Source organism: Eurytemora carolleeae, unplaced genomic scaffold (assembly GCF_000591075.1).
Source record: "Eurytemora carolleeae unplaced genomic scaffold, Eaff_2.0 scaffold1834, whole genome shotgun sequence".
In the NCBI taxonomy this organism is placed as follows: Eukaryota; Metazoa; Arthropoda; class Copepoda; order Calanoida; family Temoridae; genus Eurytemora; species Eurytemora carolleeae.
The window spans coordinates 1,314-21,876 of record NW_019397724.1 but is presented as its reverse complement, the minus strand read 5'-3'; the positions used below and the strand labels follow the sequence as shown (position 1 = coordinate 21,876).

Here is a 20,563-nt window from a genome sequence, read left to right as displayed (position 1 = left end):
TAGTTCCAACTTGTTCTCAATGCGTGATGTGTTCTGCCGATTTATTGCTTTTAATTTATTTTTAATAGTCTTAAAAAATGTCTCCCGATCTTAGGGTGGACACACAAATATTTGAATTCGAATCAAATAATTGTAATATGTACATTGTACATGTTCACATTTTAGAGTTAAATTTATAGCTCTGTACATAAATAGGGGAATTTTATGTGCTAATCTTTATTACATCCTGGTATCTATCTTTCTATCTATCTATCTATCTATCTATCTTTCTATCTATCTATCTATCTATCTATCTGTCTATCAAGCCTTACATCTGCCTGTAAAAGTATCTATCTATCTATGGGCCGCTAGACAACTTGCAAAATTGCAAACTGCTAGACAATCGTACTTTCCACAATTGTTACCACGTAAATTTGGAAAATACATCACAAAATGAAGAGCTGCCTAATTTTGGAAGAAAATAAATTAGCTAACTGGTCCTGAATAACTTTCAAGTGAGTACACCCCCTCGTGTTTCCCCCCTTCGAATGTTGTGGGTAGCTTGGATAAACATTTTGCATGCGCATCAAGGATTTGCAGATAAAACGTTGCAAAATTCAATTTTATAGACTTTTACACACCTTTTATTAATATCTTATTCTTAGGCGAATTTAGAACCAAATTGAATATGTCTATGCACATATTTGTGTTTGTTTAGCTTAATACTCTATACATACCTATAAAATATATTTTGCACGGAGGTACCAGATTATTCTACAAATACTGAAATTAAGTTCAGGATCTTCACTTAAGTGCAGATTAAGTATTTTAAATGAAACTATGTTGAAAATCCGTCTGAATCTCTAGAGTGTAACTTGAAATAAAGCTTTATACTTACTGTTGTCTTAAGTTGTGAAACGGTATTTAAGTATTGATCTTGATCTGAGTAAAGTAAGTACAGTTTAAGTTTGTCTAAAACTGGTTTCAGATATTAAGGATCATAGTTTTGTAAAAGATGTTCTCGACGAATATCCAGTTTGGAAAAAAAATATCGAAGAATCATATTAATGTCGATATTTCGAAATTCCTTCAGTTAAAGATATTTTGATCAAAATGTTAGATTTTTTTTAGTAAATAAAAGTCTGTTGACTAATGTCCAATATCAAATTTCTAATTTATAATGTCTTATGTCTCATATCTGATTATATGTATAATAAGTAGCTAAAAATAGGTATTAATGTACCTATACCTCTAGGTGTATAAGTAACTACTTGTGGGTGTATAAGTAGTAAGTACCCTACTCTTAAGTGTTTTAAGTACCTACCTCTAGGAGTTTAAGTACCTACCTCAAAGTGTTGTAAGTACCTACCTCAAGGTGTTTAAGTACCTACCTCTAGGTGTTGTAAGTACCTACCTCTAGGTGTTAAAGTACCTACCTCAAGGTGTTGTGAGTACCTACCTCTAGGTGTTAACGTACCTACCTCAAGGTGTTAAAGTACCTACCTCTAGGTGTTAATGTACCTACCTCAAGGTGTTAAAGTACCTACCTAAAGGTGTTTAAGTACCTACCTCTAGGTGTATAAGTACCTACCTCTAGGTGTTGTAAGTACCTACCTCTAGGTGTTAAAGTACCTACCTCAAGGTGTTGTGAGTACCTACCTCTAGGTGTTAACGTACCTACCTCAAGGTGTTAAAGTACCTACCTCTAGGTGTTAATGTACCTACCTCTAGGTGTTAAAGTACCAACCTCAAGGTGTTAATGTACCTACCTCAAGGTGTTAATGTACCTACCTCAAGGTGTTAATGTATCTACCTCTAGGTGTTAAAGTACCTACCTCTAGGTGTTTAAGTACCTACCTCAAGGTGTTTAAGTACCTACCTCTAGGTGTTAATGTATCTACCTCTAGGTGTTAAAGTACCTACCTCTAGGTGTTTAAGTACCTACCTCAAGGTGTTTAAGTACCTACCTCAAGGTGTTAAAGTACCTACCTCAAGGTGTTGTAAGTACCTACCTCTAGGCGTTAAAGTACCTACCTCAAGGTGTTGTAAATACCTACCTCAAGGCGTTAAAGTACCTACCTCTAGGTGTTTAAGTACCTACCTCTAGGTGTTAATGTACCTACCTCAAGGCGTTAAAGTACCTACCTCTAGGTGTTAATGTACCCATCTCTAGGTGTTAAAGTACCTACTTCTAGGTGTTAATGTACCTACCTCTAGGTGTTTAAGTACCTACCTCTAGGTGTTTAAGTACATACCTCAAGGTATTAATGTACCTACCTCGAAGTATTAATGTAAATACCTCTCTAGGTGTATTTTTCTCGAGGTGTATAAGTCTCGAGGTATAAAGTCTCTAGGTGTATAGGTCTATGTGTATAAATCTTTAGGTGTAAAGTCTCTTTGTCTATAAGTCTTTAGGTCTACTCTATAAGTCTCGAGTTGGATAAGTCTTAAATTTTAAGTACCTACCTCTAGGTGAACCGGTGGGGGGTACAGTTTAATAGTTTATTACTTCAATCCTATCCCTTAATCGCTGCATGCATTGAAAATACCGGCTTTAAACCTGCTAAACGTACTTTTACCTCTCCAAATCCAACCTTATTTTTCGCTTTTTAAAACAAAGTATTATTTAAAGGTTTATAAGGTTAAAAAGTTTCCGCGAAGAATTTTTCAAGTTTTTTTTTCAAGTTTTTAAAAATTTTAGTTTTAACTAATTTTTTTCCTTTTCGTCCTTTGTATTAGAAGTGCTTATTTTCGAAGGTTTTCATTTTCGTATTTTTTATTTTTTTTTGTTTTATGGAGTTGAGATATGTAAATTTTCATCCTCAAAATTTGACCTAATTTGTCCTTAAAAAAATATTAGATATTTTTTTCAAATTACTTTTTAAAAATATTTGAAAAATATAAACAGCCCTGTTTAAAGGATTTTGCAAGCCCTGTGTAGTATTTGCATGCGTGTAATGTCCGCTAAAACCGCAGCGGCGGCATTCTACTAAATTTCTGAAAATAGTAAAACTTGTAACTTTTTCGTGGATATTTTGACCTACACAAGATGAACAATTAAAAAAATGATGTGAAAAACCATGCCAAAATGTTCAGCCTCATAGAAGATGTATCAAGTGTGAACAAACTTCTGTTTTCCCGCTTTATTTACGATAAAAAAGCAATTAAAGCAAAACTTAAAAAAAATATTTAAAAATTGTAGACCTAATGTTTAAGAACTATAAACTTAGTTTTAGAAAAGAAATCAAGAATTATTGTCCATCACTCGCTACTATTTTCAATTTCCTTTTTCTTTGAGAATAAAAAGGTTAACTCTAGGTGTACTAGACCGAAGTTGTGGATTCCTATAAAATAAAGAATGTAGCGTTTTTCATTTTTATTTTTTTCTTGCACATCCTTCAAATCTGTTTGTTTGTTTTGATGTTCGATCATAACTCATGAACTCCTTTACCGATTTGCCTCAAACCACGCTAAATGTTCTTGAGTTATAATTTCTAAATTGAGCTGAGGCCGAATTTAAAGAATTTGAGCCGAAGAAGTTTAAATTTAAACCGCGACTCAAATTTTGTTGGTTCCACTTAAATTTGTATCAAATTTTTCAAGATTTAAGCCGGCGCTCAATTGAAACCGGTTTTTGGGGGATTTGAGACGCGGCTTAAATTCATTAAATTCGGACACCGGTTGACTATGGGTTCCTATTCAAGATAAAGTATATTTATACATATTACATATCACATCCTTTCATGATAATTGAGAGATGAATTATTGATATCGTCTTTGTTAGAATGACAAATTGTGCCTTGCTCGTAAAATTAGATAAAGGAATGCTGGAAATTATTTCAAAATTACAACATTTCTTTCATTAATTATTAGAAATTTTCATGATAAATGGGACACCGTGGTTTGATTCATTCATTCATTCATTGATTTTATAGCTTTTATTTGCTGCGACTTTCTCGCCCGGATAGCCTGGAAAGTCTCAGCTGAATCAATAATCATAGCTAGAAATGTTCAATGAATCGGACAGGCGTGTTTCCAGGTTTAAATGGTTGATTATTAATTAATAAGAATTTAGGAAAATAAGTTAATTAATTAATCTAAAGCTGGGGAAATCTCTTAAACGCGTTTAAATCTCGTTTGATTTGGTTTTCCGTAGCAAACAATGTAATGCAATGCAACATGTTTGCTAAGAAGTAAAACCAACATTAGCATGACTTCACAATATTTTCAATAAGCTGGACGAGGGGGGGGGGGTGAGGGGCAAAAGTCATACTTTTCGCTCAAGAATAAAGAATAAAGTTATCAATTCAAATTACTAAGGCAACAGTTTATATGTTCCTAAAATTGCCCTTGGGATAACTTTGTAAAATAACATCCCGCACATTGAATGTTCGCGTTGGAAAATTGAAAGGTACAGATTCAGTTTTTGCAAAATGGTTTACGCGTTTTTTACGCAATTATATTTCTTGTAATTCTTTCAATCCATTCAATTTTTTGTATTCTCTGTCGAACTAAAATCAACAGACACAATGATTTGTAAATATTACAGATAATAACTCAGTAATAAGCGCTTACAATACTGTTTTCAAATTTAAATGCAATAATTAACTTTTTCTGTTTCCGCAAATTTTAGTTGAGGATGGGGGAGCCGGGGGTACTTCTTAGGTGGCATATATAATATTATACTGGGATTCGATCTTGTTCTAAAAACATTCCTTTAATATACGTCAATTTTTTGCCCCCTCCCCTCCCCTGTCTAAGCTAAAATTTCAAGTTTTCTACTTCTTGTGCACCGGTAAATATATGTTTTAAGGCGACACATTTGGAGGAAACAGACGCAATTACAGTACAGGAGGAGGAGGGGAGGGGCTATTTGAATCGCATTAAGATCACTTCAATCAATACTAAGCAATAAGCATGCATCCCCCCCTACGTCCCTTAGAAAATTCTCCGTACTGAAAATTGGTTAAGTAACATTTTTTTGTTTAAACTTGTATGGAATAGGGAACTGATCAGTAGCGCAAGGGGGGGGGGAGAGGGTGTAATAATAAAAATAAAATAAAAACTGATAACTACATAATTCTCTATTTCAAGTTAATCCTCTTAAGATTCTGGCTTCTTAGTCAATAAAATCGACAGTTGGATTTAACGTTTTTTTTTCCTTTCTATTCTAATTCTCCTCTGTATTCTTTCTAGGCTTATTTCAACTAATAATTGTGGCTCTATCTGTGAACATATTCTCTTGGTACAGTATTAATAAAAACAATTACAAAATAGTTTGCGGATTTCGTAACATGTTTTCGTGGATTTTCAAAATTTTACAAAATCGAAATATTTTGAAGACAAATTTTTGTAATTTTGAGCATAGGGGTTTTACATAACCCCTATGCTCAAAATTACAAATGCGTCAACAATTTGGGGCCCGATCAGATTGGCTGCTATGACGTTTATTGAACACAAACGGACAGACAAACAAATAGACAAGAACAGTATATAGTTGATTTCCCTAATTATTCATATTTTCTATTCTTTCCTTTTTTCTACAAGAAATTTTAATCCAACTTTTCTTCTCAATTTTTTTATGATTTGTCTTCATAATGTCACCTGTTGTTATATTTTTTAAAAAACTTTTTACTCCTCACGTGACCCCAGGGAAAGTTTTTAAATCATCAAAATTAAAAAAAAAATTGTTAAAAAGTTTTTTTATTTTTGTAAGGTTTTGGAAATACGCGTAAAATTTTTTATGAAATCCGCAAACTTTTTTTACACTGTAAAAAGAGAATTTGGTCACAGATGAAGCCACAATTAAAGTTGAAATAGAAGATAGGCGCGAAGCCTAGTAGTAAAAATATTCATACATATATGGTTTTACGTTGATTTTGATCCAACCAACTTCTAAACGGCTGAACCGATTGGGTCAATTTTTTTCGGGGAGGGGGTGGGGGAACGCAGAATTTAAGGGTGCTAAAAAGAAAATTTAAAAAATATTTTTTTATTTACCAACGAAACCGGAAAAAATCTGCGAAAATATTTCGTAAGTTTTAGTGTACATAGAAAAAGGTTGCAGGTTTTAATTTGCATCATTTAGTCATTCATTTTAATTTTTTCAAATTCTTTCATTCATTTATTTCATGAATGGATAATCTAACACCTTTACATCAGACTATAAATATAAACAGTGACGTCCCTATAGATGAGTGTATATACTAAATAAAGATAAATCTTTCAATGTATTTAGCAAATATAAACAATACAGCATTTAGAACAAGTGCTGGTGCTCTCATAAAAGATAATATTTTTTAGCTCGATTTTTATCTTTTCGATTTATCTCATTTTTTATAACCCCCTCCCCCCCCATCCACCAACTAACCTGCCTGAAATTTTCAAATTGTCTCTGCTATTTGTTATGCGAAAACACATACCCCGGAAAAGTACATATGTGATGTGCATAATTATATCTGTGCTTGCAAGCGCACAATTACAAGAATGGGAAGCGCGGTATTTAACAGTAATAATACTGTTCAAATATTATCCCGATAATTAGTCAGGGTGTCCCTTAAAAAAAGTTTATATCCATTTTCCAAGCCTCATTTTTAAAAGTTCAAAAAAACGCAAATAGTTTGAAAACGGAGGCTCTGACATTAATAACTCTAAAAAATCTATAATGCATCAGAGATTTTACCAAACTTAAAATGTTTATGAAATATTCTATAACCATGAAACAATGTTTTTGTTTCCATGAAAAGATCGAACATGTTTAAAATGTATTTAAGTGTCCATTTAAAGGAAATTTGGTTCCAAGTTGAGGCACCCTGTAGGTTGTAATGCGAGGAAAGTTATTTCAGAGGTGTACGCATCTATTGTACTGCAGTGTACTGTCTCTGGGCGGTAATGTAAACGCAAGACGGATGTCATGCCTGACATGGGATCCATTTTTCACAAAAAAAATCAATGAAATATTTTGGTCATAGGAAACTATTATGTGAATTATCAAAATTATCAAAATTATCAGAATTTAATGCTTTTGACCCCCTTGGATACTAAACGAACAATAATGCATCTATTATTGTTTACAAATTCTGCCCAGAGAGAACTGGTTTCAGTATGTACGCAGAGTGTAAACAGATGCAATTAACTTTCCTTGCATTACATCCTTGCCCTGTATAAAACAGGATACGTGAAATTTTGTAAATGGTACAGTACAGTACAGTACAGTACAGTACAGTACAGTACAGTACAGTACAGTACAGTACAGTACAGTACAGTACAGTACAGTACAGTACAGTACAGTACAGTGCAACATAGTACGATACAGTACATTGCCGTACATTACAGTGCAGTGTAAGTGCAAGTAAATGTGAAATATAGTCTGTTTTCTCAAGTTAGGGGAACTAACTAAGAGAAAAACGTCCGCAACATTTAACGTCCCTCTTCAGTGGCTCTTTAAAAGGTTTAGAACAGATTAAAAAATCGTTAAAACCTTTCAAGCTTAGACCACAAGGGGTGGGGAGAACTTTTTTAGGGAAATTTATGATTTAGGTTCCGCGCCGTTCATTTCAACTCTAGTGTTGATTTTCAAAAACAAAATAAATATAAATTCATTAAAATATATAATTTTGTTCAGAAGAAAATAAAATACTAATTTTAAAAGAAAGTGGGTTCTGGGGTGCAAGAGGAGATCATAAGATGTTCAGCATAATGATTTTCAAAATAGCGCAGTTTTCTTTTCTTTTTAAATATCAATATTCAAAGGACTAAATACGCATATTTGTGTGTTTACCTAGTTTAAGTGTTTGTTTGCGTAAACATTTTTGTTTGTTTTGAAGCGTATTTGTACGTGAAGGTATGTATGTGTACATATTGGTTAAGATCTATACAAACTGGTAATAAAGTTTTTCTCAAAGAATTTTTCACTTTAAGGGTGAGTTAAATATGCTTAGTACGCAGTACGCATGACAAGCTAAGTCGAGATATTCTTATAATAAATTTGGTTTGTATAAATATATATATATTATATAACTTTATGGGGATACCAACATACTTTCAGGGACAGTTTAAAAGACGGGCAGGTGTTGAGAACATATTTAAATTCAAATTGTTGAATGTTTAATTGGTTTATAAATATAATGGCATGCTAAAATGTTGGATTAAAGGGATAGTTATTTACATTCTTAGATAGATGGTTAGTTACATTCTTAGATAGATGGTTAGTTACATTCTTGGATAGATGGTTAGTTACATTCTTAGATAGATGGTTGGAGAGATGGTTAGTTACATTCTTAGATGGATAGTTGGAGAAATGGTTAGTTACATTCTTAGATAGATGGTTAGTTACATTCTTAGATCTATGGTTGGAGAGATGGTTAGTTACATTCTTAGATGGATAGTTGGAGAGATGGTTAATTACATTCTTAGATAGATGGTTAGTTACATTATTAGATCTATGGTTGGAGAGATGGTTAGTTACATTCTTAGATCTATGGTTGGAGAAATGGTTAGTTACATTCTTAGATAGATGGTTGGAGAGATGGTTAGTTGCATTCTTAGATGAATCGTTGGAGAGATGGTTAATTACATTCTTAGATAGATGGTTAGTTACATTCTTAGATCTATGGTTGGAGAGATGGTTAGTTACATTCTTAGATCTATGGTTGGAGAGATGGTTAGTTACATTCTTAGATGGATGGTTGGAGAGATGGTTATTTACATTCTTAGATAGATGGTTGGAGAGATGGTTAGTTACATTCTTAGATGGATAGTTGGAGAGATGGTTAGTTACATTCTTAGATCTATGGTTGGAGATGGATAGTTGGAGAGATGGTTAGTTACATTCTTAGATCTATGGTTGGAGAGATGGTTAGTTAGATTCTTAGATCTATGGTTGGAGAGATGGTTATTTACATTCTTAGATGGATAGTTGGAGAGATGGTTAGTTACATTCTTAGATCTATGGTTGGAGAGATGGTTAGTCACATTCTTAGATCTATGGTTGGAGAGATGGTTAGTTACATTCTTAGATGGATAGTTGGAAAGATGGTTAGTTGCATTCTTAGATGGATAGTTGGAAAGATGGTTAATTACATTCTTAGATAGATGGTTAGATGAATAGATAGATGAATAGATGAACAGATAGATGAACAGATAGATGTAGATGAACAGATAGATGAACAGATAGATGAACAGATAGATGAATAGATAGATGAACAGATAGATGAACAGATAGATGAACAGATAATTGAATAGATAGATGAATAGATAGATGAACAAATAGATTAACAGATAGATGAATAGATAGATGAACAGATAGATGAATAGATAGATGAACAGATAGATGAACAGATAGATGAACAGATAGATGAACAGATAGATAAATAGATAGATGAATAGATAGATAGGTTTAGATGATAAGTTAGATAAGAGGTATGTTGATAGTAGATGAGTGCTTTGATGTTTAAGGATAACACTTGTTAACTTAAAATCGTTTATTTTTGACCCCTGAATGAATGAAAGATTCTAAACATAAAAGTAAACAGAGTTGAAGCTTATTAGAGCAGAGTATCGTTGTGAATCGAGCAAATAAATCATTAATTGTTGAAACAAAATGTTTCTATTTGTTACTGTTTAATTAAGTAATATATAGATGTTCTGAATCTCTGATTCCCCTTGTATGTATATAGAATAAAATTTACTATGGTTTGATACCAAATCTTAATTGGTAAAGATCTTCATCAGTTTTAATGGAATATTTCTCTTTCTCTTATTTCTTATACACTGTGGTGGGTCTTGATACTACAGGATGTCTAAAAATTAAATGACACAAAAAAATTTATTTGTTTTAAGTTTTTAAACTTAATTTTTTTCAAGAGGAATATTTTCTTTTAAAAAATCCCCCCCATGCTTTTATTTTTTACCCTGTATGTAAAGAATGCGTGTTCCTCCTAGAAAACAGATTCTTTTTTTATTGTCTCACATTTTCCTTGGAAATAAAAACATAATTTATATAAAATACCTTTTTAATTGTATACCATAAAACTAATAACACAAAAATATGGAATTTTACTTATCAATTATTCAATCTTTTTCCTCCGTAGTTAACATTTTTTTAATTGTCTATATAGAGGATTTTCACAGAGCATCATGCATTTTACATAATTTCTATTTCAGGTAATGCCTTCTAATATTTTATCGAGAAATGTGCAATGTAAATTGTTCGTGTACACTGTACATGCATGGTACATGGCACATATATGTACATGTGATGTACAATGTACTTGGTACACTATGTACTATCAACATGAATTAATTCAAACAGGTATCTCTTTTATTGTGGCATCTATCCCTATTTTTTATACAATTTAATGATTTATATATCTATATATATATATAAAGTAGTAAACTCTGTTTGTTTGTCCGATTATAACTTATAAACCCCTTCACCGATTTGCCTCAAAATTTAATTGATATGGGCTATGTCTACAGTGTGAGGGTTGTGTCTACAGGTTAAGGGACTATGTCTAGAGGGTAAGTGATTATGTCTACAAGGTAAGGGGTTATGTCTACAAGGTAAGGGGCTATGTATATAGGGTATGGGCTATATATACAGAGTTAAAGGTATTTGTTTACAGGGTAAGGGATTTTGTCTACAATGTAAGGGGTTATGTCTACAAGGGGCTATATCCACAGGGTAAGGGCTATATCTACAGAGTTAGGGGTATGTCTAAGGGAATAAGGGGATATATCTACAATGTAAGGGGCTATGTCTACATGGTATGGGCTATATCTACAAGGTAAGGGGCTATGTCTACAGGGTATGGGCTATATCTACAAGGTAAGGGGCTATGTCTACAGGGTATGGGCTATTGTCTACAATGTAAGGGGTTATGTCTACAAGGGGCTATATCCACAGGGTAAGGGCTATATCTACAGAGTTAGGGGTATGTCTAAGTCTACAGGGTATGGGCTATATCTACAAGGTAAGGGGCTATGTCTACAGGGTATGGGCTATATCTACAAGGTAAGGGGCTATGTCTACAGGGTATTTTGTACAGTAGGGTAAGGATGAAGGATTTCAACTAATGAGGAGGAATGAGCTCAAAGGCTCGGTATGCAGGGCTGAGTGCATTTAAGCCAACATTTTATATCTTTATTCTACAGTGAGGGTAATCTAAATACTTCATTACTTCATTTATTCATTCATTCATTCGTCGAATATTTTCCATGATATTATAATGAGCTCATCTAATTTCTAGAAAGAAAATACCATTTTTTTGATCATTTTTCATTTTGAAAAGTCTTTTTTTCTCCCCCCCCCCCCCTCCCCGTTCTACTAAACACTGTTTAGAAGAAGAAGCTAAGATTAATTTCTTGGAAGAAAATCAGAAATAACTGTCATTTTGCAACAGGAAATACCATTCATTATTATCCATTTATTCATTTGTTGCATTCAGTTTCATTTTTTATTATTGCTTTCCCCCCAAATAATTTCGACAACCATACACTTCACTGTACACTGTACATAATATGTACAGTGTACAATGATCTTGTATCATATTCTGGAAGAAAATCAGAAATAACTGTCATCTTGCAAAAGGAAATACCATTCATTATTATCCATTTATTCATTTGTTGCATTTTTGAAAAATGATCTTTATTTTTTCATCATTGCTTTTATCTTTCCTATAATTTCGACAATCATACACTTCAATGTACCCTGTACATAATATGTACAAGTGGTAGATCTTGGTATCATATTCTTGAAAGAAATAACTGTCAATTTGCAACAGGAAATGCCATTCATTATTAGTCATCATGTTTTTTTTCTTAAATTTTTTGAAGAATTTTTATCTAAATTTTTTAAAAACTTTTCACGTATGAATTTAATTAATTTTAAATTGCAAATAAGTTAAAATTTGGTTTAGTTATTTTTTTTTTAACTTTTAAAAAACTTATTATTCATTAATATTCAAAATTATCGTTTTTTATTTGTTCAATGATTTTCTTTGATCATTTTATCTTAACATTTATTTATTTGTTGAAAGAGGGTGTTCGCGAAAAAAGGATGAACCATAGTTGAATTAAAAATTAATTTACATTATAATTTACATCCCCTGTAAACATTTTATTTGATAAATTTACAAATGTGTTCAGATCTTTTATTGGTATACTATTTTGACCTGTGAGAGTATATATTGTTAATACCAATTAACTAGAAATTTGGATGGTCTTATCAGAAACCAAATAGCAACCATTTAGAATATTAAACAAATATTTTACACCAAATCTTTACATAATAATTTTTATTAAATTCAAACTTAATTTATTGATTTTATACATTTTTTTTATAAAAATGCATCCAAAATTCTCTGGCTTAGAAATTTAATTTTTTTTAAATTGAAGAATATCAAAAAATTATGTCCTATCCTATTTTCCCTAGTTTAAATCTTTAAAAAATTACGCGAAATTATTTAGCGAAATCCCCAATTAAGGGTTTTAATCGGTCACATAAGAAGTATGACATTTTGTAAAGGATATTTGAAAAATGTCTAAGATTTATTGTTTATGCATATGAAGAACTGTTTACACGGATTCAACGCCTGCACCTTGTATTTTGATTGACAGGAGGAAAGGGTGAACGACCCCCTCCTCCCCCCACGACCTCCCCCTTTTACGCCCTGGTTTGCTCGCGTCAATATAAACACTATAGTACGGGTTAATCTTGACTATGTCCCATGGTGTTGGGCTCGGCCCGGCCCCCTCCACACAGCGCCGGCTAGTGTGTAGACTGTAGGCTGTAGAGTGTAGAGTAGTGTAGGCTAAACCCGCAGTAGGAAAGTACGTTCGTTCTCACTTTGCCGCTGTTCATTCCCGCGCACACACACAACATATAGAGAAAACTTTACCACAGTTTTGTAAACAAACATTTCAGTGTGTTGATTACAGTGATATGGTACGGACTAGTGTACAGGAAGACTAAATGTGAAATAATACATATTTACAAGAGAGTGTGTGTACTCTGCCTTTGTATAATGGAATTATAGACCTCGGAATTGTTCAGTACAGTCGATCCCTATTTGTATTCGGTAAACTTGGACATACTGTTATATAAGTTATTTCATAACAAAGAAGAACAGAAATAAACAATGATCGCTGTATCGTACTTCATCGGAGAAGAAATGAATGTAAGTTTTTGTTTTTAAGTAGTCACCAAAAAGAACGAGTTTTTTATGTTAAAAATTATTGTTAAGTTTATTTTTAAAATCCTTTTATACGAAAAGAAATTTAAAGTTCTGTGTATTGAAGAGCTGAAACGTTTCATGATAAAACGCCATTTATTTCTGATACATTGCAGTTGCCTTATATTTAAAGTAAAAATTAAGTTTTTTTGGTGATGAAAATTCGAGGTGAAATCTAAATTGTCACTTTATTTTTTCTTTTTTTAAAACAAAGTGATTCCAAAATTTACTTTTAAATGTGCTATATAACTTTTAATTAGTTATTCTTTCATTTTGGTTACATATTTGTTTTCATATTTCTTAACATATCTTTGGTTACATGATAGCAAATATAATTATTGTGTTTGATCTTGTTTGTACTAATTTTTTGGTTTAAAAAAATACTTAGTTATTAGGATGCAAACTTCGTTAAAGTTTTTAAAGCTGCAGTTGTCTCTTAAATTTCTTTCTTTTAACGAGCTTTTTTAAAATACACCCTTTTTAAGATTTTATTTAAGTACTGTCTTTAATTTTTTCACTTTTTTGGGGTTATAAATAAGACGTAATGAAGTTATTTTTTGAAATATTAAGTTTTTCCCGTTAATTTTTTTTATATCAGTGTTTCTTGAATTTCTTTTTGTGTAAGTGCTTTTTAAAAACTAAAATACATATCCGTTTAAAGATAAAAATTTAATTTTTAATCATTATCTTCAATCTGATGTTCTGTGTGGTATAATCTAGTATATTCGGCCCCTATATTCCTATATTCTATCTACTTCTATGTAAATATTGAAATCCAAGTTTCTCTCTCTCTCGTGTTTCCTTAGAAACAAAATGAACTGATGAACTCGAAGTAAAATCAATATTCTACCTATTCAAGGACTTGACAAATGGGTTTGGTTTGAAAGACTAGAAACTGTTAAATAAACATTATTAAGATAAGGATTGATGTTTGTTAGGATGTTTTACTTGTATTTTTCTAGCATAGTCAATATCCACACACATATATATCCACATCGTTATTTCAATACAAAGGCGACAATTTTACATAAGACTTCTACTTTCTGTAATATTTTAATCAAGGATTAAACGGAAAATAAAGAAATATATCGAGTGAATATTTTAAGTATTGTTCATTGTTCTTTCAAAGTTAAGACATTCGTTTCTGCAGCGCTTTTTTAAATTCTGTTTTTAAAAAGTATGAATCTATCTTTAAATTCTTAATCCTATTCTATATTCTCACTAGGTGCTTAATCCTATTCTGTATTCTCTCTTTGTGCTTAATCCTATTCTATATTCTCTATAGGTGCTTAGTCCTATTCTATATTCTCTATCCTATTTTGCATTCGCTCCAACCTATTCTGTTTTCTCTATCCTATTCTGTATTCTCTCTAATCTTTTCTGTTTTCTCTATCCTATTCATATTCTCTATCCTATTCTGTATTCTCTCTAACCTGTTCTGTTTTCTTTACTCCTATTCTGTAATCTCTTTAACCTATTCTGTATTCTTTATATTCTATTCTGTTTTCTCAACATCATAATGCTGTATTCTCTTTAATCTATTCTGTATTCTTTATATTCTATTCTGTTTTCACTACATCATAATGCAGTATTCACTATCCTATTCTGTATTCTTTATAATTTATTCTGTTTTCTATACATCATAATGCTGTATTCTCTATCATATTCTGTATTCTTTATATTCTATTCTGTTTTCTCTACATCCTACTGTATTCTCTTTCATATCCTGTATTCTTTATATTTTATTCTCTTTTCTATACATCTTAATGCTGTATTCTCTATCATATTCTGTATTCTCTATATTCTATTCTGTTTTCACTACATCATAATGCAGTATTCACTATCCTATGCTGTATTCTTTATATTTTATTCTGTTTTCTATACATCATAATGCTGTATTCTCTATCGTATTCTGTATTCTTTATATTCTATTCTGTTTTCTCTACATCCTAATGCTGTATTCTCTATCATATTCTGTATTCTTTATATTTTATTCTGTTTTCTATACATCATAATGCTGTATTCTCTATCATATTCTATATTCTATATATTCTATTCTGTTTTCTCTACATCCTATTGCTGTATTCTCTATCATATTCTGTATTCTTTATATTCTATTCTGTTTGCTCTACATCCTAATGCTGTATTCTCTATCATATTCTGTATTCTTTATATTCTATTCTGTTTTCACTACATCCTAATGCTGTATTCTCTATCCTATTCTATACTCCCTACATTCTATTCTGTTTTCTATACATCATAATGCTGTATTCTCTATATTCTATTCTGTTTTCACTACATCATAATGCAGTATTCTCTATCCTATTCTGTATTCTTTATATTCTATTCTGTTTTCTCTACATCATAATGCTGTATTCTCTATCGTATTCTGTATTCTTTATATTCTATTCTGTTTTCTATACATCCTAATGCTGTATTCTCTATCCTATTCTGTATTCTTTATATCCTATTCTGTTTTCTCTACATCCTAATGCTGTATTCTCTATCGTATTCTGTATTCTTTATATTCTATTCTGTTTTCTCTACATCCTATTGCTGTATTCTCTATCCTATTCTGTATTCTCTATATTTTATTCTGTTTTCTATACATCATAATGCTGTATTCTCTATCGTATTCTGTATTCTTTATATTTTATTCTGTTTTCTATACATCATAATGCAGTATTCACTATCGTATTCTGTATTCTTTATATTCTATTCTGTTTTCTCAACATCCTAATGCTGTATTCTCTATCCTATTCTATACGCCCTATCCTATTCTATACTCCCTATCCTATTCTATACTCCCTATCCTATTCTATACTCCCTATCCTATTCTATACTCCCTATCCTATTATTCTATACTCCCTATCCTATTCTATACTCCCTATCCTATTCTATACTCCCTATCCTATTCTATACTCCCTATCCTATTCTATACTCCCTATCCTATTCTATACTCCCTATCCTATTCTATACTCCCTATCCTATTTCTCTCTCCTACTCAACCTTCTTCCCACTAACCTGTTATCTTCCATCTCAAGTATAGAAGTTTCCGCCTCCCCTACCCTACATAAGTCCCCCCCCCTCTCTTCAACTATATGAATTAAGATTTATCCCCTAGTATTTCTAGTTTAATGCTGGCTTAATATAAATAAATATAAGAATCTATGGGAATATATGATGTTGGTTAAGTTTAGGGCTCAAAGTCCAATTTACCGCTATGTTACGAAGGACACACATAAATCCAGGGGTGTATATTTTCTTCATTAATCATTCCCCGCTTCTTTGATAATATTTTTTTTCCCACAAGTTATATTTGTTTTTCAGGGGTTTTTTCGCTGACAGTGAATTGGGGGAAAAGTATCAAAAAGAAAAATGTCCAATTTGTCATTTATTTTCTGAAAAATATACACCCCTGCACAATTCTGTTGAAAAGCTTATGATAATTTAAATCGCAATGATTGTTATAACTAAAAGTTAATTTGGGTTTTATGGAACATTTATTTACTGAAAAGCCGAATTTTTATCATCCAAATTTTTATTATAATATTTTTTATTCCAGGCCCATATTGTGTGCCCCCCCCCCTCTAGATTTTAAGAAATTAAGATAAAAGTACCATCTGTACTTGTTAATTACATTGACGTAGGTATAGACGTCATGATTATTAAAGATACTGGAATGAAAACAAATAAAATATCTACAAATGTCATGGAAAAATGTCGTTCTGTCAAAAATATTCATATTTTTCTATAATTGTTTTGATATGATTTTGAGGCATTAGCCTGCTATGTGATGTACCGACCAATGCTAGGCCGTGGAGACGCTATTTGACAAAAGTGAAATAAATCCTTGGCTGCAATTGGTCAATATTCTCCGCTTAGAGCGAGTCAAACGTTTTGCATATTTAGTCTTCAAACCCTCATATGCAAATTTGCTTTGTGAATTAAGCCTCCAAAAAATATTATTTTTTTAAATTTTTTTCCGGACATGTTCTTCTCTATTAAAAATTCAAATATTAATAATCACTTTTTAATATAATTACTTATGTGTTAATGATTGAATAAATATGATTTGATTTCTATAAGTGAGTTTATATGGTTAGTACACTGTGTACTAGCTAAATGAAATCCTGGTTTTCAAGCCGGTACATCTCATAGGGAGCAATGAACTTTAAGGGGGAGAGCATACTGCATATTCTCCTATATCGGGATTTTAACATTTAAAATTTTTTTTTTTTTAATTACAGTTAAAATGGTAAGTTTAGAAAACTATTTTTAAAAAGATAATTGGCTAATGGCGCCCCCCCCCCCCCTCCTTTTCCCCCTCTATTAATCTCCCCCTCTTATCCGTATAGGCAGCGGGGATTGGGGGGGGGGGGGTCTACACTCACTGACACGCAACAGGGAAGCATTTCTCAAATTTTTTCCCGCGCCTCTTAAAAAATAATTGCTCTTCGCTTCAAGTTCAAAAGTTGATTTTAAAAATTAAAATACTAAGTTCTGAATATTATTTTATTTTATTTTATTCCGATATGTGTCCTTACCCTTTATGTGTTAGTTTATTGTGAGCTAATAGACATTTGCATTTCCTTTCGTGTGTATTTTAGGAAAACAGTCGATTTGCATTGTTCTATCAACATTTAGAAAGGAAACAATCCCTGCTAACTGACGTGTATTATTTCAATTGCCTTTTAAATACAAGGTTTGTTGATGGCGTGTGCAAAAAATGTGCAAATTTGGAGGAAATCACATTTTTTCTTTTTATTTGATGTCTGTGTTCTCTCTTGTTTGATATGTTAGTATTTTAACACATCTCGTCCTTGGTTTTACTCCGTATTGTCTTCAGCAAATTTTCATCATTTAATTCAATTGAAAATCGGAATATCAACCAGATCAATAAAGAAAATACAGACATAAAAACTTAGTTTTAAAAACTTATAAAAGATATTCAGTCACATTTTAACAATTTATTAAAAAATTGTATAGTAATTATTTTGAAAAATGATGATATGTTTGGGCGGGAAGGAAGAAATATAGACATTCAACGTTTCCAGTGTACTGACCGCTAAACTGCCGCTAACAGTCCGGTCACGGGTCCAAACAAAAACAACAGTAAAATATTCTAGTAGAGTTGACAAACTACTTTAATCTTTTTTTATAGATTTAATAATAGCCTAAATACCATGCACTAGAAAATGATGTCACAAAACGTAGGAAAAAAGTTAGGAAATTACTCTGATAATGTAGTGTTTATTTTGATCCTATTACGGGTACATATGTCATAGAACTATCACCCCCTCCCACCCGGTTTCAGATAAGTTATTTTTTTGGAGGGGAGGGAGGGGGGGCTTTAAAAAAGATTTTCTATTTTTTAATGATTAAAGCTACAAAAATCAATATATGTTGCCAAATTAGTAAAAATACACGGGTTCATCTCAGTTAACTCTTTGACCTTCATTCTTAAATGATTTAACAGTCATTTTCTTATGTGGGGGGGACATACTCTAATGTTGCCCCATTAGGGCTCAAATTCCACATTGACTTAACTATTTCATTGAAAATTTTGAAAATTTTAATTATTCTGATTTTTATTCCTTAAATGTTATAGATTTCTTTAAACAATTTGAAGGGTGTAAGTTGATTCTGCTATTGGACTGTTGGAGGATCATTAGTGAGAGAAATATTTTTAAATGTAAAGAAAACTTCTTCGATAGAACTTTATTTCGTCATAGTAACAATAAAAATGTTGACATTAGATATAACAACTTTAAAAACAATTTTGCTGTAACGTGGAGTAAACAATACCCTTTTAAAACCTGATTAATTGCCGATAATTATTTTCGCAAATTTAGTCCCGGGGCCTTGAATTTTGCAAGTCACGTATTTGATCAACTGCTGGAGATAGCACTAACTTTAAAAACAAAGAAGTGACGAAAAATTATGATAAAATAACTTGCAAATTTGGCACATATATCTATGTATCTATGTATATGGTGAAACTTTTCATATTGAACTTTATCCATTTATTATAGCTGTTGTACAACTTGACTATCAACTATCAGAACTATTGTAGATGTTGTACAACTTGACTATCAACTATCTGAACTATTGTAGCTGTTGAAATATATGTTTGTAACAAAATTAGATCGATTTTAACCAACATTTTAAACTCTTCAAATATGATTACATCTCTTTGTTGATCCATTTCCAGCTATTTCTTTATGTAGAGCTAACTAGCTATTTATCCATCTATTCAATTATCTATTAATGTAGCTATTTATTCATCTTTAACTTGCAATTTATCCCTCTATTAATGTAAATTCAGCAATTTTGATATTTATTTATCTATTAATTTTGTTATTAATCTTCTTTCTATTTTTCAAACAAGTTAACTATTTATCCTCTCTGTTTATTTAGCTATTTATCCATCTATTTATTTATCCATTAATGTGGCTATTTATCCATCTTTATATTTATTTATTTATCACAAACAGATTATCAAATACAATAGGTGGCAACAGAGAAATGGACCAATTATACACGACGTCACAAGTGTCAAATATAACAAGGAAAACGAAATTTTCTCACATTAGTTGACATTTTTTTTAAAGATTATATAATAAAGGGTAAAAATATGAAATAAAGACCCATAAAATTGCTCTTATTATTAATTTTGTCGGACACAAAAACTAAGTTGACACTTGCGACGTAATATAGCTGTACTGAGAGTGTATAAGTTCTACGTTGCCATCTATTGTACTAGAATCTATTTGATTTATTAAGAAATTTTTTCATCTTTTAAATTAGCTTTATAAATGTTTCTGTTTATCTCTATATTTGTCGACATGTACGTACCTATTTATTTTTTAATTTAATCTATTACTCTAGGCAAATGGTCGCAAGAACGGTGCTGGAGACATTGAGGCAGGTTACCGATGTGGTGGAGGACACCCAGTCCGTCTTCATGATCCTGGCTAGACTAGGACAAGATGTTGGTGAGTCATTAAACACTTTCAAGTCAGAACTTTTGTATGGTTAATCTCGGGATCTTATGCAGACAATAGTTCAATTCCTCTTTGATATCCCCGTAGTGGTCAACCCCAGTAGGGATTACTTGAATTCCTTAAATTTATAACTGGACCCACACTGGATATAGAGATCAAGCACGAGCAAAGATATTTCACGCTTAAGTTCCGACTTTTAGAATTAAACCTCTTGTGCTTTTAATTACATTGCCCCTCTTTAAGTTAAGTTTACTACAGGGTGTCCCATTAAACATGGGAATTCAGTGACGTATTCGATACCGTCTTTTTAAATAATTCTTTGATTTAGTATAGTGAGACCTACTG

At 31.6% G+C, this 20,563-nt stretch overlaps 1 protein-coding gene across 1 annotated transcript in view; it reads left to right on the top strand.

Moving 5' to 3' along the window:
* The window catches only part of LOC111715650 (serine/threonine-protein phosphatase 4 regulatory subunit 1), a gene marked incomplete at its 3' end in the record, with an annotated part of 61,168 nt that extends 40,959 nt beyond the window's left edge, over positions 1-20,209 (top strand). Inside the window, 1 exon segment of the mRNA XM_023491000.1 lies at positions 20,103-20,209. Within this exon segment, the coding sequence (XP_023346768.1) occupies positions 20,103-20,209 (107 nt within the window).
* Between the last annotated feature and the right edge of the window lie 354 nt (positions 20,210-20,563).